At 48.6% G+C, this 26162-nt stretch overlaps 1 protein-coding gene across 50 annotated transcripts in view; it reads right to left on the minus strand.

The window, feature by feature from the left end:
* The window catches only part of ZMYND8 (zinc finger MYND-type containing 8), a 158962-nt gene that overhangs the window by 96734 nt on the left and 36066 nt on the right, over window positions 1–26162 (minus strand). For 33 of the 50 annotated variants that reach the window (XM_019017197.3, XM_019017198.3, XM_019017193.3 and 30 more), the window contains one exon: window positions 3389–3537. In XM_019017197.3, coding sequence (XP_018872742.2) covers window positions 3389–3537 — 149 coding nt within the window. Of the gene's footprint in view, window positions 1–3388; window positions 3538–4303; window positions 6080–12296; window positions 13178–26162 lie in introns of those variants that run through there. The other 17 variants (XM_055373129.2, XM_063702162.1, XM_055373125.2 and 14 more) reach the window with 10 other exon arrangements.

Below are 26162 nucleotides of genomic sequence, written 5' to 3' on the forward strand. Positions count from 1 at the left end.
AACCAGGGCAAGAAAGAAAGTGAGACCCCCATCTCTATAACAAAATAAAAAAACTAGCCGGGTGTGCTGACATGTGCCGATAGTCCCAGCTACTTGGGAGGCTGAGGGAAGAGAATTGCTCGAGCCGGGGAAGTCGAGGCTGCAGAGCCGGGGAGGTTGAGGTTGCAGTAAGCTGTGATCATGTCACTGCACTCCAGCCTGGGCAGCAGAGTGAGACCCTGTCTCAAAAAATAAAAATAAAAATAAACTTCCCTAAAATGAATTCCTAATATATGATAAATGGGTGGAATAGGGACCAAACTTAAAACTCATCCCGTATTTTCACATGGTAATAAAACATCTCTACCAAAAATGGAAATATATGGATTATTTGCCTTTTTTGTTTTTTGAGACAGAGTCTCACTCTGTCGCCCAGGCTGCAGTGCAGTGACACGATCTCAGCTCACTGCAACCGCTGCCTCCCGGGTTCAAGAGATTCTCTTGCCTCAACCTCCCAAGTAGCTGGGATTACAGTCCTGAGCCCAGCCTATTTGCTCTTTATGACGTGAGAATAGCTTTCTTTCTAGAACAATGGAACAAAGAAGAGAAACTAAAGTGAAGAAAAAGAAGACGACAGTGGAGAATCTTCACATATGCCAAAGTCAAAAGAACATGGACATGGAAAGAAATTCAGAGGTGGATGAAATGAGCAGAGCAGGCAGAGTATGAGACAACAGGGAAGGGTGGGCAGTGTTGCAAACAAGCAAGCACAGGCCTGTGTCTAAAGGGGCAGGCTTGACTCAGCTCCAGCTGTTGCTAGATTTTGCCGAGTGCTATGGTCTGAATGCTTGTGTACCTCCCAAATTTCTATGTTGACGTTCTAACCCCAAGGTGATGGCATTAGAGAAGTGGGGCCCTGAGAGGTGATCAGGGCCCTGACCTCATGAATGGGATTAGTGCCCTTATAAAAAGGGACCCCGGAACTTGGCCAGGCGCGGTGGCTCATGCCTGTAATACCAGCACTTTGGGAGGCCGAGGTGGGTGGATTACCCGAGGTGAGGAGTTTGAGACCAGCCTGGCCAACATGGCGAAACTCCGTCTCTACTAAAAATACAAAAAAAAAAAAAAAAAATTAGCCGGGTGTGGTGGCGCATGCCTGTAATCCCAGCTACTCAGGAGGCTGAAGCAGGAGAATCGCTTGAACCCAGGAGGCGGAGGTTGCAGTGAGCTGAGACTGCACCACTGCACTCCAGCCTGGGCAATGAGAGAGAAACTCCATCTCAAAATATAAATAAATAAATAAATAAATAAAGGGGCACCGGAAAGCCCAGGTACTCAGGAGGCTGAGGCAGAAGGATAACTTGAGTGTCCAGCTTGAGCAATATAGCAAGACCCCATCTCTTAAAAAGAGGGTAGGCCGGGCACAGTGGCTCACACCAGAGGTCAGGAGTTCAAGACCAGCCTGGCCAGCATGGTGAAACCCCGTCTGTACTAAAAATACAAAACTTAGCAGGGCGTGGTGGAAGGCGCCTGTAATCCCAGCTACGTGGAGGCTGAGACACAAGAATCTCTTGAACCTGGGAGGCAGAGGTTGCAGAGAGCCAAGATCGCGCCATTGCACAACAACCTCAGCAACAAGAGTGAAACTCCATCTCAAATAAATAAATAAGGCCAGGCGCGGTGGCTCACGCCTGTAATCCCAGCACTTTGGGAGGCCGAGGCAAATGGATCGCCTGAGGTCAGGAGTTCGAGACCAGCCTGGCCAATGTGGCAAAAACCCTGGCCCTACTAAAAATACAAAAAATTAGCCGGGCGTGGTGGCACGTGCCTGTAATCCCAGCTACTCGGGAGGTTGAGGCACGAGAATTGCCTGGCCGCACATGAGCATTTTTACAGGAACTGTTTATTTCATATAAAGATTGTATGATTATTCTACTTAGCAGAGAAACTGACTTTATGTTTCATTTTTAATATCACTATTTATGGCATTTAGCTCAATGTTCACAACCCTGTGAAATTCGTGGTAGTAGTATCATTATCCCCATTTCAGTAGATGAGAAAACTAGGCACAAAAGAGGTTAACTTGCCCACAGCCACACAGCAAAAGCAGGGCTGGCATTTCACTATGTAATTTTGAGAGTGAAAATAGATTCATGCTCAGAAACACACACCTCTCACAGGCCTGGGTATTTAACCGTTGCTAGGTCTCCTTCCATGAAAGCAACAATCTCGTTTAATTCAACTTTCCATCCCCAGGGCCCACTCCTCTACTCAATAATGCACAAAGTGGATGAATGCATCCCTAGGAATCACTGCTGAAGAACAAGTGGCATCAGAACCAACGGGACACTGTTTCCTTCAGTGCTATGAGATCCGACCTCATAGTCCAGGGGGATAGATACAATCCACCAGTAAGTCCACTAAAGTGCCTCTCCATTTTTGTAATCGGAAGAGTTTCTAGCCTGCCCCAGAGAATTCTAAAGCTAGAATGTCCCTTAGAAAAGATCCAAATGGTGAACTGATTTTTCCTATCTAGCTGACTGGTGCTAGCTGCCAAGGGAGGGTGGGCTCTGGAAAGAATCCTCTGTGCTTCCACGAAAAGGAACTGTGACCAATTACCTAAGCCTGCCCCTGGCAATGCCTCTTACCAGAGACCTAAACCCTTCATTTTTTTTTTTTTTTTTCTGAGATAGAGTCTCGCTCTGAGCTGGAGTGCAGTGGCGCGATCTCGGCTCACTGCAACCTCCGCCTCCCGGGTTCAAGCGATTCTCCTGCCTCAGCCTCCCAAGTAGCTGGGACTACAGGCGCATGCCACCATGCCCAGCTAATTTTTTTTGTATTTTTAGTAAAGGCGGGGTTTCACCAGGTTGGCCAGGATGGTCTCAATCTCTTGACCTCGTGATCGACCCGCCTCGGCCTCCCAAAGTGCTGGGGTTACAGGCGTGAGTCACCAGGCCCAGCCTCTAAACCCTTCATTTTACAGATGAGAAAACTGAGGCCAGAAAGGAACTTGCCTCAGCCAAGCAACTGCTTCCAGACAGAGCTGAGAACTAGTCCTGTGGGAATGGCCCAGGAGGGGAAAACTCCTCAGGCCACATGGGGAAAACAGTCCTAAAAGCATGAAAAAAAAAAAATACAAATACAAGGAAACGCCCCAAACCCTAAAGAATTATATACCCTCATCTCATCTGGGTCCCTGCTCTGTCCCCGAAACAGATCTGAAAACCCACTGGAAATTTCTACACAGGCCCATTTTTAGCCACCTTTTTTTGTCCAAGGCAAATGACAGCCAGCGCAAGGCAGCTAACTAAATCCAAGAAAGCCGGTGCTTACAAGGACCCAGAGGTTCAGCACTACTAGCTGGCCTCTGTCCCACCAGTGAGGACACCGTTCCCAGCGGCTGCTTTACCTGCTCCTTATTGTTACTGTTCAGTAAGCCAGGTTTCTTTTTCTTTTTAATGGGGCTTGTTGATGTGTCCTGCGGCGAGTGGCCATTGGAAGAATGTGGAGGGCTGGGGAACTTTCTTTTCTGGGCTGTTCTCTCTGCAGAGCCAGGATCTGAAAGAGATACAGGACCACAGGTTTTAAAGCAGTCAGGGAGGTCTGGGCCCCACAGGGAGGAGGTGTGGAGGAACAGAGTGTGGGAACAGAGTGCATTCTGTCCCCCAACTCCCGAAGCCACTTCAGTGTTCCTCCTCCCAGAATATACGTGCCCCCTTCTTCGCTGTCTGCCTCAACAGTCACACAAGTATTTCTTTGACCTATGTAACATTTTTGCAAAATCTTAACTTGTTGCCAAGATACAAAAATCAGGAAATTTCATGTAATAACCTAGATTTTTCACTTTTCTTAAAAAAACAGATTAGGAGGGCCGGGCACGGTGGCTCATGCCTGTAATCCCAGCACTTTGGGAGGCCAAAGTGGGCAGATCACAAGGTCAAGAGTTCAAGACCAGCCTGGCCAACACCATCTCTACTAAGAGTACAAAAATTAGCCGGGTGTGGTGGCACATGCCTTTAATCCCAGCTACTCGGGAGGCTGAGGCAGGAGAACTGCTTGAACCCAGGAGGCGGAGATTTCAGTGAGCCGAGATTGTGCCACTGCACTCCAGCCTGGGGGACAGGGCAAGCCTCCGACGTGAAAAAAAACAAACAAACAGATTAGGACCTGCAGGCCCCTATAGCACCAGATACAGCTGAGTAACAGCTAACCCACTTTTAGATGGAAACATGTGCAATCGCCACTCTTCCCCACTACGTCCCTGCTGATGAGACCGAGGCCAACCTGCCAAGAGTCATCACACAGGGACCAGTATTGTTCTTACCCCAAAGAAATAACGACTTCTCCATGCCCATGCCTGATTGCAAAAGCAGGAAACCAAAGAAGACAGACCAGGAAGGCCATACTTCAAGGAACTGAAGGCATACATTCTCCTTTGTGGAAAACAACATCATTTATTCGTGTTTAATAGGCTATGAACTGTAATTGTGTGAAAAGAACACACCCCACCCACCGGGAAGTTCCCGTGCTCCCACCGCCACTGGGCCTCGTGTTTGAGACCCTCCTCCAAAAAGATCAATACAAATTACATCCTTGTGGATTCTCACCAGCCCCACTCTTGTTCATGCACCCCTTGTTTTCATCTTTCAGCATCTCATTTAAACACATGTACACTTCAGCCAGCACGGTGGCTCACACCTGTAAACCCCAGCACCTTGGGAGGCCGAGGCAGGCGGATCACCTGAGGTCACAAGATCAAGACCAGCCTGGCCAACATGGTAAAACCATGTTAACGAGATCAAGACCAGCTGGGCCAACATGGTAAAACCAGTCCTCTGTTTGCAGACGTTTGTTTCAAGTGCTTTGGGTACAGCCCACAGTGCTGCAACGCAGTCATCTTGCCTTTGCTCCTTTTCCATTGTATTTGTAGAATGTGTTTCTAGAGGAGATTGTTGGGTCAAAGGCCAAGTGGAGAAAAAGTTTTCACGAACAATGGCGGGAGGTCATGAGATCAAGACCAGCCTGGCCAATAAGGTAAAACCCCGTCTCTACTAAAAATACAAAAACAATTAGCTGGGTGTGGTGGCACACACCTGTAATCCCAGCTACTTGGGAGACTGAGGCAGGAGAATCGCTTGAACCCAGGAGGCAGAGGTTGCAGTGAGCCGAGATCACGCCACTGCACTCAAGCCTGGGTGACAAAAGTGAGACTCTGTCTCAAAAATAATAATAAAAATACATAAACACATGTACACTTCCACTACCATCCATTCAATCTTCACCTCCAAGGACTTGAATCCACTCCATGCCCAATGGTGGTCTTCTTAACTTAGGGACGATGTAATGACACAGCCTGGTGTACCTGACATCCTGAAGAACGAAAGCTACAAATACCACAAGAGGGGTGAGCTGTGCCAAGACCATAGGGGGGACGGGGTGGGATGGGATGTGAAATCTGTGAAGATGTCAATTACCAAAGATGCTCCTGCCCCAGTTTTACCACTCAGCATGTAGGCTGCATGGTGCATCTGTCTCCCTGTCTGCAGGAGGGTCACTGACAGCAGATTAACAGCATCCAACGTGGTCCACGCAAGGCCTCCTAGTGGTTGACTTTCGTGAAAAGGCAAAGTATCTTCCAGCAGATTCACAAAGGAAGACAATGAACACTTTCCCAAAACCCAATCTACAGGATGGAACTCTCCAGCCTCACCGTGCAAGCTTCTGGACAATCCTGAACAAATATTCAGGGTGCTGCATGGAGACCCAGTCATGAGTGGAAATTAAATGCTAACAACAGGTACCTTGAGGGTGAACAGACCTGAGAGTCCAGAGATCAAACCACAGACATCAAAAGGGAGGCCCAGAGAGCCCAAAGCGCTGGACCAAAGGCATACAGCAGCTAGTTAGTGGGAAAACTCACAAAAGAGACGCAGAGGTCAGCCTAGCCAACATGGTGAAACCCCGAACTTTTGTACTAAAAACACAAAAATTAGCTAGGCATGGTAGCGCACACCCATAATCCCAGCTACTTGGGAGGCTGGGGCAGGATAATCACTTGAACCCAGGAGTCAGAGGTTGCTATGAGCCGAGATCACACCGCTGCACTCCAGTCTGGGCGATAGAGCGAGACTCCGTCTCAAAAAAAAAAAAAAAGAGAGAGAGAGAGAGGTGCAGCCCGGGGTGAGCACATTCCCCCATAGAAACCTCCCCTCCCTCCCACATGGGTCCTCACCCGACTCTCGCCACTGTTCCTGAAAACTTTTTCTCCACTTGGCCTTTGACCCAACAATCTCCTCTAGAAACACATTCTACAAACATAGTGGAAAAGGAGCAAAGGCAAGATGACTGCACTGCAGCACTGTGGGCTGTACCCAAAGCACTTGAAACAAACATCTGCAAACAGAGGACTGCTCTAAGAATACATTACAGTCACATGGCCGGACACGGTGCTCACACCTGTAATCCCAGCACTTTGAGAGGCCGAGGGGGAAGGATTGCTTGAGCCCAGGAGTTCGAGGGTATTGTGAACTATGATCACGTCGGAGCCTGGGTGAAAAGGAGAGACACTTCTCTGGAAAAAAAAAAATTTAATTATAAATATTTTTAAGTTCTTTAAAAAGATTTAAAAACACCTGGGCAACATGGTGAAACCCCGCATCTACAAAAAATATAAAAATTAGGCTGGAGGCCGGGCGCGGTGGCTCACGCCTGTAATCCCAACACTTTGGGAGGCCAAGGCAGGCGGATTACGAAGTCAGGAGATCAAGACCATCCTGGCTAACATGGTGAAACCCCGTCTCTACCAAAAATACAAAAAATTAGCTGGGCGTGGTGGCGGGCGCCTGTAGTCCCAGCTACTCGGGAGGCTGAGGCAGGAGAATGGTGTGAACCTGGGAGGCGGAGCTTGCAGTGAGCCAAGATCGCACCACTGCACTCCAACCTGGGCAACAGAGGGGTGAGACTCCATCTCAAAATAATAATAATAATAATAATAATAATAATAATAATAATAATTAGGCTGGGGACGGTGGCTCACACCTGTAATCTCAGCACTTTGGGAGGCCGAGGCAAGTGAATCATCTGAGGTCAGGAGTTCGAGACCAGACTGGCCAACATGGTGAAACCCCATCTCTACTAAAAATACAAAAAACTAGCTGGGTGTGGTGGCACATGCCTATAGTCTCAGCTACTTCGGAGGCTGAGGCAGGAGAATCAATTGAGCCCAGGAGGCAGGGGTTGCAGTGAGCCGAGATCGCACGACTGCACTCCAGCCTGGGCAACAGAGCAAGACTCCGTCTCAAAAAAATTAATAATAAATAAAGTGTATCTAGCACCATTAATGGACCAATATTCCTCCCAAAAAAAGATTTAATATACACATCAATGTTTGCATAAACCTAGAATATTCCTGGATGAACACAAAAGTACAACGAAGCTCGACTTGGGGACTACTGGTTGCCTTGGGAGGGGTGCCTGCAGGGAGTCCGGGGAAGGGGAGTCCAGGGAAGGATTATTTTCCACTCTATACCCTTGTGTACTTATTTATCATGTGACTGGATGACGTTACGAAAATAAAGAAAATTGGCCAGGCGCGGTGGTTCACACCTGTAATCCCAGCACCTTGGGAGGCTGAGGTTAGCAGATCGCTTGAGGTCAGGAGTTCAAGACCAGACTGGCCAAGATGGTGAAATCCTGTCTCTACTAAAAATACAAAAATCAGCCAGGTGTGGTGGTATGCTCCAGTAAGTCCCAACTACTAGGGAGGCTGAAGCGGGAGAATCACTTGGTGCCAGGAGGCAGAGGTTGCAGTGAGCCAAGATTGCACCGCTGCACTCCAGCATGGGCGAAAGAGAGAGACTCCATCTTTAAAAACAAAACAAAACAAAAAGAATGCAAATTATCAGGCCCCAGCCCAGATCTACAGAATCAGAAACTCTGGGGTAGGGCCCAGCAATCTGTTTTAATAAGTCCTCCCGAAGACTGGGAGGTACACTAGTTTGAGGAACGCTAGGGTATGTGTACGTGTTTAGGAGATGGGGTCTGAGTTCTCAACTCTACACAATCCTGTTCCACACTGGCGAGCCAGAGCCAATGGCCTCTACTTCCAGACATTATTTGAGGGGTTGGTTCAGGACTCAGGATAGAAGCTAAGCAAGGGAGTCAGGCTGGAGCATGAGGCTAAACAGGAAACAACCCCAGGCAAGTCTCCACCTCTCAGGGCCTCAGGGCCTCACCTGCAAAATGGGAAGAGCGGGGAGAAAGGGACTAGACTAGAAGTTCTTGTTTAAAGACCAGACAGTGCTTCAGGGACCCTTGAACAGGCCATCACTGTATACAGGAGTGCAATTTCTAGGGACATGGAGTCATAGCTTACTTCACATTTGCAAAGGTGTCCTCAGCTCCAATGATTAAAAACTTCAGGGCCCCCAGAGGATGTTAAAGTCCCTCTTCAACATTACTTAATTTAATGAGAAAGTGGGGAAAAAAAATCACTAGAAATTAATATACTTGTAAGCGATTTAGAGTTGGCAAGGGACTATCACCCAAGCCCACCAGGAAACAAAGGGGGAAACTGAGGTTCTGCTCAGCAAGAGGTAGGGGGAGGTGGGTCCTAGCCCAAGCATGCCCACATCTGAGAGTATTCCAAACCTTCTAGTTTCAGCAAAACATAAAAACCCCAATTCTGTTTGCTGTTACAAACACCAATTCCCCCTGGAGTTGATGAGAGTTCAGTGACTGTATCCAAGGGGTCGAAATTTGATAGGTTCCAAACAACAGACACATCAGTCAACAGCAGGAGATTTCAATGAAGGGTTGTAGGGAGAAGAATTAGGAAATGCCTGCTGGATTCGGTATCCTTCGGAGGGATGAGACAGCAGGGGGGCATTATTACTTAAATGCCCCCCACTCCAGTGGGGGCTGGGCCTCTGGTGATGATGGACTGGTGGGTGTACACCTGACTGTAGCCGTGGTAACCAGGCTCCATAAGGACCCTTTCCAGAAAGCTGAGTCATTTTTTTCTTCTTTAATGACTTAATTCTGACAAGGATGTATTGCCCAGTGCATTTCATCTATAAACTTTGAACAATGACCAACAGCCACTGTCGACTGAACCACTGGTTCACCCTGGATCTGAAAGACTTTTCTGCTGCCTTTTCTGAGGGAGTAGGACCTGTGACCCCGCCGGGCTGGCTCACTCACAACCCTCTGCCTCCCACCCATCCCCCAAAAATGAGTGGTTCTGAATGAGTTAACGTGGGTGAGGGAGGAATGCAGCCTTATGGAGAGGACAGAGCCGTGACTCAGGAAAACAGCTTGGCATGGAGCGGAAAGCAGCAGAATTTTCCTCTCCTTGTGACATTTTGCTGAAATTGTAACAATATGGGAAGGTCTACTGGGTATTAAGAACCAGGCATGAGGCCGGGCACAGTGGCTCACACCTGTAAATCCCAGCACTTTGGGAGGCCAAGGTCGGCAGATCACAAGGTCAGGAGTTCGAGACCAGCCTGACCAACATGGTGAAACCCCGTCTCTACTAAAAATACAAAAATTAGCTGAATGTGATGGTGAGCACCTATAATCCCAGCTACTCAGGAGTCTGAGGCAGGAAAATTGCTTGAACCCAGGAGGCGGAGGTTGCAGTAAGCTGAGATCATGCCATTGTACTCCAGCCTGGGCAACAGAACGAGACTTTGTCTCAAAAAAAAAAAAAGGAACCAAGCATATGAGGAGATCCTTCCCAAGCCTGTGATCCACCAGAAATCATCCTGGAGCTCAGCACTTCCTGGATGTCTTTTGATTTAAGGGGCATCTTAATTCAAGATAACTCAGGCTCATAGCTTTCCTGAGCCAAGAGTATGAAGAGCTAAGAGTTTCGGCCAGGTGTGGTGGCTCACGCCTATAATCCCAGCACTTTAGGAGGCCGAGGCAGGCAGATTGCCTGAGGTCAGGAGTTCAAGACCAGTCTGGCCAACATGGTGAAACCCCATCTCTACTAAAAATACAAAAAAATTAGCCAGGAGTGGTGGCGTGCGCCTGTAATCCCAGCTACTTGGGAGGCTGAGGCAGGAAAATTGCTTGGACCAGGGAGGTGGAGGTTGTGGTGAGCCAAGATCGCACCACTGCACTCCAGCCTGGGTGACAGAGCAAGACTCGCTCTCAAAAAAAAAAAAAAAGAGAAAGACAGCTAAGAGTTTCTTTTATTATATGTGATATTCTAGGCACTGTTCAAAATGCATTTCCTGTAGTCCCCACTAAGTCACCTGCCTGAGATCACAAAGCTACCAAGGAGCAGTGCTGGGATTTGAACCCAGGCAGTGAGGCTCCGAGGGCCAGAGCAGTACTGGGATTTGGACCCAGGCAGTGGGACTCCGAGGGCCAGCTTCTAATCTCTGCACCACATGGCCTTGTACCAGGAGGGCCTCATCCTCAGCCCTGTAGCAAGAGGACTCCCTAATTTAGGGTCTATGATTTAAGAGCACACTCTCATTTTGCCTTTTTTCCCCTAAACTGCAGATGGAAGTATAGGGGCAGGGAAGGTCCAACAAACAGTTCCAGGAACTGGGAAAAGGTGGAAAGTCGTGTCATTCACTGATGACACCGTTCTCTCAAAGGCAGTCCCCAGAAAGCACATTCACCTCCCAATTTCCAAACAGTGGCATCAGTCCCTGAAATAGGCTGGGGGCTCCAGGGCCAACTCACCTCCCCTTTTCCAGCCTCCATCAAGGCTAGGCCTCCCCAGCAGGCCACATCAGGTACCCGCCCTCCACCCCACTCCTGCCCCCACATCCGGTGCCTGAGTCACAGCACATGCCGTTCTCCAGGGGCTAGGAAATGACACACCATTACAGGGAATTGTCTCCTCCCTCAAGGGAAAGGGCCGCAGCTGAAAGGCCGGGAGCTTCTTGTGTTTTTATGGGTGTTTAATTTCCTTAATGATGTCGACAGCAAGCCTGCTGGGGCCTGAACGAAAAGAGAAGCTTGGTCCACAGGCTGAGACAGGCATGACAGGCCACAGGAGTAGGGCAACCAACCATGTGCTTAGCTGGGTCCCGGGCAAACCAGGACACATAGGTCAAGGCATATGCTCTCATGGGCCAGGTTGCAAACGACAGACAGGCAGGATGCCACAGTGGTGGGGAATCAGCTTTCTGGCGTCAAAATGCATGCAGAACTTGGCTGTGCTCTCCCCTGCAGTGTGACCGTAAAAAGGCAACTTAACCTCTCTGTGCTTCAGAGAGTTTACCACTTTACAAGCGGTACCTTGTAAAGTTATCGAAGAAGTCAATGAGTTAATTCACGTAAAGCTCTTAGTATAATACCTGGCAAATAGTAAGCACCCATTCAATGGTAACTAATGGGTAACTATATTTTTTTTAACCAATCACTCTTCCTCCTTTTCTTGCTTCTCTTCCACCTCCTCCCCGACTACCGCCCCCACTCCAAAAACACAGCTTGCTTTCTGGAAGGAGCATGTTAAATCAATTCCACAAGTTCAAAGCTATGGAAAACACCGGCCTGTGTAGACTGGAGACCAGAATCAGCCCAGCACAGGATTTCTGCATTTCAATCAGACTGAAAATGCCAGGTTTCCCCCAGTAACTGTGAAGGCAGGGTCAGAAGCAGAGGCCTGCTCTACAGCCCTTTTCGTAATCACCAGTCCTCCCCTTGGCCTACTTCAAACATGACCACACACTGCTGCTCCCCCAGAAGCAGCAAAGCAGAGCACGGTTAATCACTTCAAAGCGTTTCCCAAAGACACAGAGCAGGTACCCAAACAGGCCTCCCTTCCCCAGGAATATTTGGGGCCCTCCCCAACCAGTAATTACATCATAAAGAGACAAAAGTCCGGAATTTCCTCCTGGCAGAGCATAGAAGTAAGAAATCAGGAGCAAAGGTTGGGGGTGGGGAGGAAGCAAAATTGTCCTCGCAGCAGAGAATCCCTAAGCCAGGAGGAACTTGTAAATGAAAACCGCTCGCATTAGCAAATGATTATTTTCTCCAACGCTGACCGTCTCTTAGACCCACAGAAACTCGAGGACCGGTCTGCACCCTGGCTGACTTGGGCCTGCCAGAGCTGCCGGGCTGAGCCCGCTCCTCCAGAGGACTGCACTGGCCTGAACTGTGCTTATAAAGAATCTCTGCATATCAACAGGAACTTCTCATCCAGAGCCGGGATAGGGAGGGCTGGAATGGAAATGAGGCTGTGGAATGAAAGGTCACTCTCAACTTGGGGAAAATGGCATTTCACCAGGAACATCAAGTACCTCGGAGGCACAACATGCGAGGGGCAGGGAACGCCAAGAGGAGGCACTTACCTGCCATTGAGAAAGTGCGGCTGCTCAGAGGGCCTAGCCTCTCTTGTTCAAAAGAGAACAGAGGCTCACCCACAGCAGACATTCCTGCTTCCGGATCCTCAGCAGCCTCTCCCAGGGGGAGGAGGAAGAAGCAAAGAGAACAGGCTAAGAGTCACCACTTACCAGGCCAGCCCCGGTCTTGTACGCACTAGGTCGCCCGGCGGGGCAAGGACACTGTCACCTCTTTGCAATCAGGCAGTCTGAAGCCCAGCGACTTGCCTTCATGTCCCCGGGCTTTCGCCTATAATTTATCACCCTCAACAGCAGCTCGGCTGAGCTGAAAGTCTCCGGTGCAGTGCACCGAAGAGCCATTGATTTCGTGGGATTGTGAATAAATACGAGGAACTGCAGTTGTTCTGCTGGCCGAGGTGACAATATCAGAAGGGAGCCTGGGGGGAGGGAAACAGCTGTGGTTTGCATTTTGAAGGTGTTTTTAACATTTTTAGTAATTGTTTCAGATTCTCCAGTTCTGATGCCCCTCTCCTAGAAATGAGAAAACCCATCTTTTATACTCGAGGTATAATCCTTTCCCACTAGACACAGCCTCCTCCGCCCCTCTCTCAATAATGCAGAAGTGGTGATTAAAGGGCACATTCATATGTAAAAGGCGAACTTCCAAACTCGCCTGGCAGGACAGAAATTGCTTCAATCTACGGAAAAGAGGCTGATTTACAAATGAATTCAGTGTTTAGCCCTCAACAACTAGAGGCAATTGCAACCGCGGCCCTTTCTCCTCCCCAGCTGGGATGAGGCCCTCTGGAAAAACGACAACATCGCAACAGGAATTTCCTGGATCAAGAATGCCAAGTTCTTTCCAATCTTACTGAGGCAGGATCCGACTCCCTGTGAGAACGCACTGCCCACTACCCACCCACCCCCTCAGCAGGCCCAGGCCCCAAAGGCTCCCTCCAACATGTGTACATGAGGCCCTTCAAACTCGACCGGAACACCGCAAAGAATGTGGAGAAACCGGTTGCCTCTGGCCTTTACGTTGTGGCTGGCTGAGGAGCTGGTTCTGGTGGCTGACACCCGTTGGCACTATTTATCCAGCCCCTGCCTGGCTTGGGTTCTGGAAATCTCCGGTAGTAGTGGCTTCCAAACTGCAATGGGGAATCGCGGCGTCAGAGGGCAATTCAGAAACAAAAAGACAGTTCTGTGCTGGCAGCAGTTGAAGCACAGAAGTGGGTTGGGAGAAGCAAAGAGAAATTAGCTTCAGAAAGGGGGCAGATGAAGGAAGAGGCGCCACTGCTAACCAACCAAGGTCCCCATCTGCCCTGGATGGTATCTCTAAAAGCCACCTAAAGAAGGCAAAATTCTCTACTGAAACGCCAGGTACGAAGGGACAGGCCCTCCACAGTCACCTTGTCACATTCCTTTGGGGAAGTGAAGAGTTCAGACCCAACATGTCACCCAAATTACCCTAGCCAGCCACCACGTAAAGATGCTGCGGCTGTGCATGGTGGCTCACGCCTGTAATCCCAATACGTTGGGAGGCCAAGGCGGGCGGATCACCTGAGGTCAGGAGTTCGAGACCAGCCTGGCCAACATGGCGAAATCCTGTCACTATTAAAAATACAAAAATTAGCCGGGTGTGGTGGCACACACCTGTGGTACCAGCTACTCCTTCCTACTGGGGAAGCTGAGGCAGGAGAATCGCTTGACCCCAGGAGGCTGGAGTGCAGTGAGTCGAGATCACGCCATTGCACTCCAGCCGGGGCGACAGAGCAAGATGCCATCTCAAAAATAAATAAATAAAGATGCTTAACATCACTCAGATAGTAGTGGGGTGATTCTAAGAACATGTCCTATTGTCTACAGGGCTCATGGGTGCACAGAAGGATAGACGGGGTAGCCACTGCAACAGGGCTTTGTAGAAAAGCCAGACAGGAAGCAACATTGTTGCCCATATGTGACACATCATGATGCAGCCATAAAATGGAATAAAGACGGAATCCCGTCTGCATAGACGGGCATGGTCCAAAATCCAAGTGAAAGGAGACCAGAAATAGAACCAGGGTAAAAGTTTGTTCTCTGAGGCTTCTGGGTTTGCAGAGACATGGAGGAACACCCAGGAAACCCAGTAAACGCTGGACTCCTCTGAATTATTTCTGATCATGTTTACATATTTAACGAAGGTATTTATTAATGGCTTTGGGGAAACTGGGTGATAATGACAATATTTATGGAACACTCACTGCATCCTGGGCACTGCCCAGCCAGGGATCACATCTGTATCCCTTGTACCCGGCATACAGCAGGAGCTCAGTACACGCCCCCATCATCAAACAAACACTTTTACGGGGCTCAGGTGTTTAGAAGAGTGGAAAGCAGTATCAGCACACCCAGGGGATATCTGGCAATGTCTGGGGACATTTTTGGTTGTCACAACTGGGCAGGAAAAGGAGTTGCGACAGGCATCTACTGGGTAGAGGTGAGGGATGCTGCTAAACATTCTACAATGCACAGGACAGCCCTAAGACAAAGAATGATCAGGCCCAAAGTCCACAGTGCCAAGGCTGAGAAATCCTGGTGGAAAGAAACTTCAGTGAGCTACCAGGCAGGTCTCACCGTGTGTAAACACACCACCCACAGAGGTGCATGTATTCATTAAGAAGGAAAACGATTCCTAATGTTTCACCTGGTAGCCCTGACTTCAGACTTCAAAGAAAACAATGGGACCAGTCAGTCAACAAATAGTCACTAGGCAACAACTAGATATCTGGGCTACCAGGAAAACTGTCCCAGGAAGGCCTCTGCCCTGATGGAAGGACAGCTAGAAACACAGTCGTAACAGCTACCTTTTATTGAGCACTTACTATCTGGGAGGCATTGTTAGAAATACAAATATCGATTTATTTAAAACTCGCCGCACTTTTTTTTTTTTTTTGAAACAGAGTCTCACTCTGTCACCTAGGCTGGAGTGCAGTGGCACAATCTGGGCTCATTGCAACCTCAGCCTCCCAGGCTCAGGAGAACCTCCTGTCTCAGCCTCCCAAGTAGTTAGGACTACAGGCACAGGCCACCATGCCTGGCTAATTTTTGTATTTTTTGTAGAGAAGGGGTCTCGCCATGTTGCCCAGACTGGTCTCAAACTCCAGGGCTCAAGCAATCCTTCTGCCTCAGCCGCCCAAAGTGCTGGGATTACAGGTGTGACCCACCTCACCCAGCCTCCCTGTTTCATTGATAAGGTAACGAAAGCCCAGAGAAAAACAGGCCCATGGTAAAGCAGCTATTAAGTATAGAATGATTGAGAAACTGATTACAGATGGACAAACCACTGAACAGGAAAAATATCAGGAGTTTGTGAACACACCTAGCAGATGTGAGGATAGACAGGGAAATATTCCTCTATTTCCTTTGCAGAAGGGTTTCATGTGGTTCACAGCTATTGTTTACTGAGAAGCTACAAACTGTCCCAAGAATCCCAAGAGGTTGGGATGGCATTTCTTTTTTTTTCTTTTTTTTTTCCAGCACAGAGTCTCACTCTGTCTCCAGGCTGGAGTGCAGTGGCGCGATCTTGGCTCACTGCGACCTCCGCCTCCTGGGTTCAAGCGATTCCCCTGCCTCAGTCTCCCAAGTAGCTGGGAGTACAGGCACGTACCACCACACCCGTTTCACCATGTTGGCCAGGATGGTCTCGATCTCCTGACCTCGTGATCCACCTGCCTCGGCCTCCCAAAGTGCTGGGATTACAGGCGTGAGCCACCACACCCAGCCAGGATGGTATTTCTGTACCCATTTTATAGGTGAGGCTCAGAGAGGCAAAGTCATTTATGTGCTTCAAGACAAGCAGATCGACACCGCACGCCCCACCTCCACCACGGTTGAGTTCCACTCTAAAGCCCTTCACTGTACAGGTCAACTGTCTCTCCTAGGCTTGTGAGTGCCACCTGGTAATTCTCCATCACAAAGGGCATGCTTGGCATTGGCCAATGTCAACACAGCATTGTCGTTCAGTGTGTGGGCTCTGGAGCCAGACTACTAGGTCTGAATCCAGGTGCTGGCACCTACCAGCTGTGTGACCTTGGGCAAGTTTCTTAGCCTCTCTGTGACTCAGTCATTCAGTTGGAACTATTAGGCTCTTCCCAAAAGGGTTGTGAGGATTAAATAAGATAATGCATACAAAGTGAAAGGCATCTGGCACATCAAAGCACCATACTTTATTACCATTATTCTCCTGGGGGGAAGAGGGGGCCAGGGCACAGAAAAAGGCAATAACCGAGAAATTTCAAACTCATTTCCCCCAACTTTTCTCTTTTTTGGGGGAGACAGGGTCTCACTCTGTCAGCCAGGCTGCAGAACAGTGGCACAATCATGGCTCACTGCAGCCTCGACCTCCCAGGTTCAAGCGATCCTCCCACCTCAGGCTCCCAAGTAGCTAAGACCACAGGTGTGCAATACCATGCCCACTTAATTTTTTATTTTTCCTAGCGATGGGATCTCCTAATCTCAAACTTCTTGGGTCAAGTGATCCTCCCACCTCAGCCTCTCAAAGTGCTAGGACTACAGGCATGAGCTATTGCACCTGGCCCCCAAATCTTTCTGTACCTTCACCAGACTACCTCTTCCAAGCCTGTTTTTAAAAAGGGTTCACTGATGAGAAACACAAATATTCACAATAAACCCCCTCAGGCTGTCAGGGGCTCAAGGAAGCCAGGCTCAAAATCCCTCCAGGGCTCAGAACTTCCTTGAAAATCAAAGCAGAATTCTCCAGATGGCCCACAATCCCAGCCCCACCCCACCTCCACTGACCTTCCCCCAGGACTCCTCCAATGTGCTGCACTCCCCTCTCCACTCAAATGAGGCTCATCAAGCTAGGGAGAGAGCTGGTCCTGGCTCACATGGCTGTGTGTCACAACAGGTTACTTCACCTCTCTGAGCCTCAGAGTCCTAGTCATCTGCCAAGTGTTATTAAGAATGCCAAACCTGGCCGGGCGTGGTGGCTCACGCCTGTAATCCCAGCACTTTGGGAGGCCGAGGCTGATGGATCACAAAGTCAAGAGATCGAGACCATCCTGGCCAACATGGTGAAACCCTGTCTCCACTACAAATACAAAAATTAGCTGGGTGTGGTGGTGGAGGACGCCTGTAATCCCAGCTGCTCGGGAGGCTAAGGCAGGAGAATCACTTGAACCCAGGAGGCGGAGGTTGCCATAAGCCGAGATCATGCCATTGCACTCCAACCTGGGCACCAGAGCGAGACTCTGTCTCAAAAAACAAAAACAAAAACAAAAAGAATGCCAAACCTTTACCGGTCGTGGTGTCTCACGTCTGTAATCCCAGCACTTTGGGAGGCCAAGGCAGGTGGATCACCTGAAGTCAGGAGTTCGAGACCAGCCAGGCCAACATCTCTACTAAAAAATACAAAAAATTAGCCAGGCATGGTGGCGGGTGCCTGTAATCCCACCTACTCGGGAGGCTGAGGCAGGAGAATCGCTTGAACCTGGGAGGCGGAGGCTGCAGTGAGCCGAGATCGAGCCACTGCACTCCAGCCTGGGCAACAAGAAGCTCTGTCTCAAAAAATAAAAAAGTAAATAAAAACCTAAATAAGATAGTGCACTCCCTGCTTAAAACCCTCAAAGAGCTTACTGTAGACACCTAAGCTCTTATGAAGACCTGCAGTGCCCCTGGTGACCTGGTCCTGCCCACCTTCTCTCCTTCATTCACTCAGCTCCAACCCCAATGGCCTCCTTTCCGCTCCTTAGACAAGCTCCTTCGCATGTGGCTGGCCCCTTCATCTATAATGTTCTGTGCCCAGTCCTCTCCATAGCTGCCACTTCATCTTTTGGCTCACTGCCCTAGAGAGGCCTTCTCTGACCACCCCAGCCTCCAGCCTCCAGACTCATTATATAATCCTGAAGTTATTTTTTTCCCTTCATTAAAGTCATATATAGGTGAAAATTATTTTTTATTTTTTATTTTTTGAGGAGTCTCGCTCTGTTGCCCAAGCTGGAGTACAATGGTGTGACCTTGGCTCACTGCAACCTCCACCTCCCGGGTTCAAGCCATTCTCCTGCCTCAGCCTCTCGAGTAGCTGGGACTACAGGCGTGCACCACCACGCCCAGCTAATTTTTGTATTTTTGGTAGAGACGCGGTTTCACCATGTTTGCCAGGCTGCTCTCAAACTCCTGACCTCAGGTGATTCACCCACCTCGGCCTCCCAAAGTACTGCGATTACAAGCGTGAGCCACCACACCTGGCCCATAGTTGAAAATTATCAAAAATTATTTTCCTCTTCTGCTGGTTCACTGGCTTATTGTGTCTCTCCCTCCAGAGTGTGAGCTCAATCTCAGCTTGTCCATCCTTCTTTGCTGTAGCCCAGTGCCAGGCACATGGCCTGGCTCGGAAGTACCCCAAAGTACATATCAGACCGACTAACTGAGCGACTGTACAGGGTTAACGAAGCCCTGTACAGGTGGGCCAGCCAACCTGACTCAGCAAACTCCAGTTTTTCTTCCCCAGTCTAAGAATTTCTTCCAGCAAATCAGGAAGGCAGCAGGGTAGCGAAGTCAACAGGGAAGATTACACAAATGGGAGCCTGGTCATGTCGGCCTCTGAAAGGGACCCCAGAACAGGACATTCCCCTTTCAACAGGTACTCAGCCATTCTCTTGCCTAAAGAACCCATTTCCCCCAAAAGCAGGGGAGTAAGTAAAGATTTATAACTTGAATGGGATGGGGCCATTCAGCTAAATGCCAATTACTGAAAAATCAAAGGGGGATATCTCAGGAGGTTTTCCTAAGACAACCAATTTACTCATTCTCTCAATTATTCTTTTTCCATTTTGTTTTGTTTTTTTTTTCTGAGACGGAGTTTCGTTCTTGTTGCCCAGGCTGGAGTGCAATGGCACAATCTCCACCTCCTGATTCAAACAATTCTCCTGCCTCAGCCTCTTGAGTAACTGGGATTACAGGCACATGCCACCACACCCAGCTAATTTTATTTTATTTTATTTATCTATTTATTTTTTTGAGATGGAGTCTTGCTTGTGGCTCAGGCTGGAGTGCAACGGTGCAGTCTCAGCTCACTGAAACCTCTGCCTCCCAAGTTCAAGCGATTCTCCTGCCTCAGCCTCTTGAGTAGCTGGGATTACAGGTGCCAGCTACCACGCCCAGCTAATTCTTTGTATTTCTTAGTAGAGACGGGGTTTCACCATGTTGGCCAGGCTGGTCTTGAACTCCTGACCTCGTGATCCGCCTGCCTCGGCCTCCCAAAGTGATGGGATTACAGGCATGAGCCACCACATCCAGCCCACCAGCTAATTTTTGTATTTTTTAGTAGAGATGGGGTTTCACCACGTTGCCCAGGCTGGTCTCGAACTCCTGACCTCAGGTGATCCACCCGCCTCGGCCTCCCAAAGAGCTGGGATTCCAGGCGTGAGCCACCATGCCCGGACTCCCAGTTATTCTTGAGGAGAGCTATTGTTTCAGAATTATTTAGCAGTTCGAAAAATAAAAATAAAAGAGGCATGACTTTCTCCAGGGAAAACATATTCCCTTCTAGGAGACCCGCCACTGAGATGGCCATTTAACCAAATCTTCAGTCTTGGTTCTGGGCCCTTTTTCTTATACGTCTGAGTCTGAGGATCTCTTTTTCCAAAACCTCCGTAGATCCTCAGTCTCCCTCTGGGTTCTCCAAGTCTGCCCCTGCTATGAGAAGCAGGGATCAGATACAGGTACCGATCTATGTGCAGACAGGCTCAGCTTCGACTGGGAAAAGCAAAAAATTATTTTTCAAGTTCATCTTCCCTGCATCCCATGGACATGAGTCAAGAGATATTCAATCTGCTCCTTCCTGTCTCCATCTAGTTCCCTCGAGCTTCTCAGAGTGTCAGCATCACACCAGGCATAAGATGGGTCTAGATTTTCAAGATAAATATTTGTCTTACAACACAGTCCCTCAGCTCTTATCAACTGCTACTGTATCTGGTCCCAAGTCAAGAAATAGCAACCTGGTTTGAAGTGACTGTACCCAAACTTGAAGTCTGGGGATGGGGAGTTATGGGAGGGTCATTAAGGAGGTGGCACACAAAACCAGGTCAGCCTTATTAGGAAGAGAGCACTACTTAAACAGCTGATGCGGTGAACCAGTGATCTGGAAAACGAGCAATCAGTGGCCAGGAAACCAGTCAGCCTCCCTAGTAGCTGGAATTACAGGCATGCACCACCACGCCTGGCTAATTTTGTATTTTTAGTAGAGATGGGGTTTCACCATGTTGGCCAGGCTGGTCTCCAACTCCCGACCGCCCGCCTCAGCCTCCCAAAGTGCTGGGATTACAGACGTGAGCCACCGCCTTTAAAGAGAAGTTCTAGCTTCTCTTTTAAAATAAGGTCATTCACAGATGAAACAAGGGGTTAAAGAAAAAATAGGCCAGGTGCGGTGGCTCACACCTGTAATCCCAGCACTTTGGGAGGCCAAGGCAGGCAGATCGTTTGAAGTCAGGGGTTTCAGAGCAGCCTGGCCAACATGATGAAACCCTGCCTCTACTAAAAATACAAAAATATTAGCCAGGCGTGGTGGCACACACCTGTAGTTCCAGCTACTCGGGAGGCTGAGGCAGGAGAATTGCTTGAACCCAGGAGGCAAAGATTGCATTGAGCAGAGTTTGTGCCACTGCACTTCAGCCTGGGCGGCAGAGTAAGACTCAAAAAGGAAAGAAAAGAAAATCACAAGATCCCTCCACATAGGGCCCCCTATTCCCACATGGAACAATCCTCCCGCCTGCCCACTTTGGGTAGAACTCTAGAATCCCTGTTTGCCAAGGTCTCCATTATTCTTAACTTTCAGATAATTAAATCTATAACTTATTGTTTTTTTGTTTGTTTTTCCAGAAACAGGTCTTGCTCTGTCGCCCAGCCTGGAATGCAGTGGTGCAATCACAGCTCACTGCAGCCTTGACCTCCTGGGCTCAAGTTATCCTCCGGCCTCAGCCTCCCACGTAGCTGAGGCTACAGGTGCATGCCACCAAGCTCAGCAATTTTTTTTTTATTTCAGAGATGAGGTCTCACTATGTTGCCCAGGCTGGTCTTGAACTCCTGGGCTCAAGTAAGTCTCCTGCCTTGGCCTCCCAAAATGCTGGGACTACAGGCATGAGCTACCATGACTACCCTAGATCATTAAATCTAACCTTGAAAGGCCCTTAAAGGGTGTAACAGGACAGGGGAAGCAGAGAAGGATAATAAGGTAAAGAGAGGGATCAGAGACAAGGGATGTTTTGCTAGGATGGCCAGGCCCTAGAAAGTTCAACCCCATTATAAGTATTGCATAAGTTTTTTGACACTTTTATAAGCATGGAGAGGGTAGTATAGACAAAAACATATCAAACTGTTATCACTGGTTACCTGGCAGAAGATTTTTAGCTTTTTCTTTGTATACTTTGGCTTGTTGTCAAGGAGATACACTGATTTTTATCATTTGAAAGGAAAATCCAATAAACCTTAACCCCTCTGCCACCCCACAAAAAGTTAATTCTTTTTTTTTTTGAGACAGAGTCTGTTGTCCAAGCTGGAGTGCAGTGGCACTCTGCTCACTACAACCTCTGCCTCCCAGGTTCAAGCGATTCTCCTGCCTCAGCCTCCCGAGTAGCTGGGATTACAGGCGCGTGCCACCACACCCAGCTAATTTTTGTATTTTTAGTAGAGACAGGGTTTCACCATCTTGGCCAGGCTGGTCTTGAACTCCTGACCTCAGGTAATGCACCGGCCTCCCAAAGTGCTGGGATTCCAGGCATGAGCCACCGTGCCTGGCCAAGTTAGTTTCCAGTTCTTGGAAGAGATCCTTCATTCACAAAACATTTAATGGGCAACTACCATGAAATGCCAGTCCCCTGTTAGTCTAAAGAGGTGAGAGTTATTTGGTCTATCAGTCTAGAAGAGACACACAGGTAAATGAATAATTACGGTAAAGCATGTTGAAGGCTGGAGGGAGGACTGCCCAGCTCCCTGGCATATCCTGTGGAACTTTACCCCAGTCAGGCCTAGGTGCCAAGGGGCCTGGCAAAAAGGGAATTCAGCAGGGCCTGAACAAAACACACCAACTTGCAAAGATAGAGGACTGTGTTCTCTGCACAACTTTTCAAAGAATAGGCAAGCTCAGGAGGCAATGACCAAGCAAAACTTAAACTCAATAATCATGCATGGAACATGTTCAGTGCTGTGTCCCCTGGCGACGTAGCTTCACCTACAGCATTCAGCACAGCATGCACAACAAATCCATTAATCTACTAAGGCTACGGAACAGTGTGATCCAATCAAGCTTGCTCGAATGATGGCAATGTTCTCGATCTGTTCTCTATCAGTGCTGTCTAATAACAGCAGCCTCTAATCACCTGTGGCTGTCAGACACTTGACACGTGGCCAGGGCAGCTGAGGAATGAATTTTATTTTGTAAATGTAATTTTTTTTTTTTTTTGGAGACGGAGTTTCGCTCTTATTGCCCAGGCTGGAGTGCAATGGCGTGATCTCAGCTCACCGCAACCTCCTCCTCCCGAGTTCAAGCGATTCTAAAGCCTCATCCTCCTGAGTAGCTGGGATTACAGGCATGCACCACCATGCCTGGCTAATTCTGTATTTTTAGTAGAGGCAGGGTTTCTCCATGTTGGTCAGGCTGGTCTCAAACTCCCAACCTCAGGTGATCCACCCACCTTGCCCTCCCAAAGTGCTGGGATTACAGGCGTGAGCCACCACGCCCGGCTTGTTAATGTAAATTTAAAGAGCCATGTACAGCTAGTGGCTACTGTGTTGGACAGCACAGCTGCAGAAGCTTAATATTAAGACAAAGAAGCATGCCTGGCAGGCAAGCAGGACACTGCAGAATCATCCACCCATCCCAATTTGCCTCTAGGGACTGAGTAGTTGAATTCAAGACACCGGATGCAGGGAAATGTGAATATGGATTCACCTTTCACTCCTTTAGTCTAGCCTGGCAATTGTTAACTCTTTAGTATGCATACGAATTTCTGATCAAAGCTGAATACTTTCATGGGCAATTTAAGAGTGATTTTTGACTTTGGAACCTAAAAGAACTTCTTTGTGGGAGACTGTAAATAAAGGGTTCAGGCCAAGAGAGGGCCTGGGTCTCCATGGACACAGTGAGGATGGTCCTCACGAAGGTCAGTCTGGAAGGCAATGCCAAGTGTGTCTCAGCAAGGTGCACATCACAGGACTCTCACAAGGCCATGCAGTCTGTCCAGGAAAGACAGATGCTGCAGGACCCCTGCAGTGCAGTGGCAAGATCATAGCTCACTGCAGGCTCCACCTTCTGGGCTCAAGCTATCCTCCCACCTCAGCCTCCCAAGTAGCTGGGTCTGCAGAGACAAGCCACCGTGCCTGGGTTTTTTGCTTTTTTTTTTTTTTTTTTTGTAGGAACGGGGGGTCTTGCCACTTTGCCCAGGCTGGTCTTGAACTCCTGGGCTTAAGCTATCCTCCTGCCTCAGCCTCCCAAAACGCTGGGATTACAGGCGTGAGACACCATGCCCTTAAGGCTGTGTTCTTAAGGAGCCACTGCAAATTTAAAGGAGAGTGGGACAATCTGACTTGTGTTTTAGAAGGCGCCCATTAGAAGTTATACTAATATGTCAGAAAGCAAAGAAACCAGGGGGAAAGGGCCATTTCAAAGAGTACTATGTCCCTAGAGGGAAAAGGAAGACAGGCCACCAGTCGCTTTGCAGAGAACAGACACTTGAGCTGGGTAATTATCTCCAGGCACTGGATTAATGCTGAAAACAAAGCCATCCTCTCTCGCCAAAAGGCTGCTTTTACTTCAGTCTCTAGGATAGAAGTTCTACCCATCTGATAGAGCTAAATCATTTGTTCATTCAAAAAAATATTTATTATACGCTCACCAGCAGCAGGCAAGGTGGTAGTAAAACAGAATGAGCAAAAACAAAAGGCAGAACTCATCCTCATTTTGAGCCTTAAAATTGATGGGGAGTAAGGAGAGGAAGGCAAGGAGGGGACCTTCAAGGTATGAGCAAAGGCCCTGAGACTTTGATGGATCTGCACAGTCCGTGTGGCTGCAGTACAGAGAAGTGGAACACGGAGAGAATGGAACACGGAGAGAACGGAACACGGAGAAAACGGAACACAGAGAGAACAGAGACTAGCAAGATGGGCAGAGGCCAGCACAGGAGGGTTTTGCAATTATGAATCTAAAAGCCAAGGAGGAAACACTTAAGAGTTTAAAGTAGGAAGGGACAGCCAGGAAGATGTTCCTTTCAAAAGACTGGGAGGGTGCGGCAGATAGAGATAGTGAGAACAACTACAAGGCCACTGTAGTTCAATGGTGATAGGCTGGTTGAAGTGGAGTGACATTTAGGATACGATATTGTAAGAAAATGACACAAAAGGGCAAAGAACAGAAGAATGGGGAATGAGTCCATATCTCTGGGGGTGAAGATGTGAAATCTCTCGTGGACATCTTGAGTTTGAGACGCCCATGAACAGGCAGGGAGGTCAGGTAGGCAGCTGACCCTCTGCACCATGACTCAGAAGCAATCTAGGTTGGAAACATAAATGTCTGAGTCATAAAGCTCCAGATGTGGGCAAGATCACCCAGAGAAGGAACATGCTAGGCGAGACAAGGACAAGGCCAAGCTTTCAGCAACTCCAGCACTTAATGGCCAGAGAGAGGAGGAGAAGGTGCCAGGGAAACAGAAGGAAAATCAGCACTGTGGTGGCAAAGAAGGCAAAGGAAGAGAGAGTGTCCACAAGAATAATCAGCATCTCCAGTACTGCAGAGACAGCGCAGCAGATGAGGATGGAAAACCTCCCCTGGAAAAGGCAACACAGAGTCTCCAGGAAGCTCAGTGGGGATGTGAATGTGGAAGGTCAGGGTGGAAGCCACATTGGAGCTTGCAGGACAAAGACAGGAATACAGACGCTTCTAAGAAGTTTGGCTTGCTGGACGCGGTGGCTCACGCCTGTAATCCCAGCACTTTGGAAGGCTGAGGCAGGCAGATCACGAGGTCAGGAGTTCAAGACCAGCCTGACCAACATGATGAAACCCCGTCTCTACTAAAAATACAAAAAGTGTAAAAAATACACTTTGGAAGACTGAGGCAGGCAGATCACGAGGTCAGGAGTTCAAGACCAGCCTGACCAACATGGTGAAACCCCGTCTCTACTAAAAATACAAAAATTAGCCGAGCATGGTGACATGCGCCTATAATCCCAGCTACTCAGGAGGCTGAGACAGGAGAATCACTTGAACCCGGGAGGCAGAGGTTGTAGTGAGCCAAGATTGTGCCACTGCACTCCAGCCTGGGCAATACAGTGAGACTCCATCTCAAAAAAAAAAATAAGTTTGGCTTTGAAGAAGAGGACAGAAATACAGCAGTTGCTAGTAGGAAAGATGTGGGGGTCAAGACAGCAGAGAGGGGAGACAAGTGCCTTTAAAAGTCTGTGACTCCAAGCATGGTGGCTCACACCTATAATCCCAGTACGTTGGCAGGCCAAGGCAGGAGGATCACTTGAGCCCATGAGTTGGAGACCAGTCTGGGCAACATAGCAAGACTCTGTCGCTACAAAAAATTAAAGAATTAGTCAGGCATGGTGGCATGTACAGGTAGTCCCAGCTACTCAAGAGGCTGAGATGGGAGGATTGCTTGAGCCCAGAAGTTCATGGCTGCAGTGAGCCAGGATCATGCCACTGCACTCCCGTCTGGGGAACAGAGCAAGCCCCTATCTCAAAAAAATAAATAAAGACTACACAAAAAATTTAAATGTGTATATTCTTCAAAAGGTTAATAGTTACCCTATGACCCCACAATTTCACTCCTAAATCTATACCCAAGAGAAATGATAATGTGTCGTGTCTACACAAAAACT

This window comes from Gorilla gorilla, chromosome 21, assembly GCF_029281585.2.
Source record: "Gorilla gorilla gorilla isolate KB3781 chromosome 21, NHGRI_mGorGor1-v2.1_pri, whole genome shotgun sequence".
Taxonomy (NCBI): domain Eukaryota; kingdom Metazoa; phylum Chordata; class Mammalia; order Primates; family Hominidae; genus Gorilla; species Gorilla gorilla.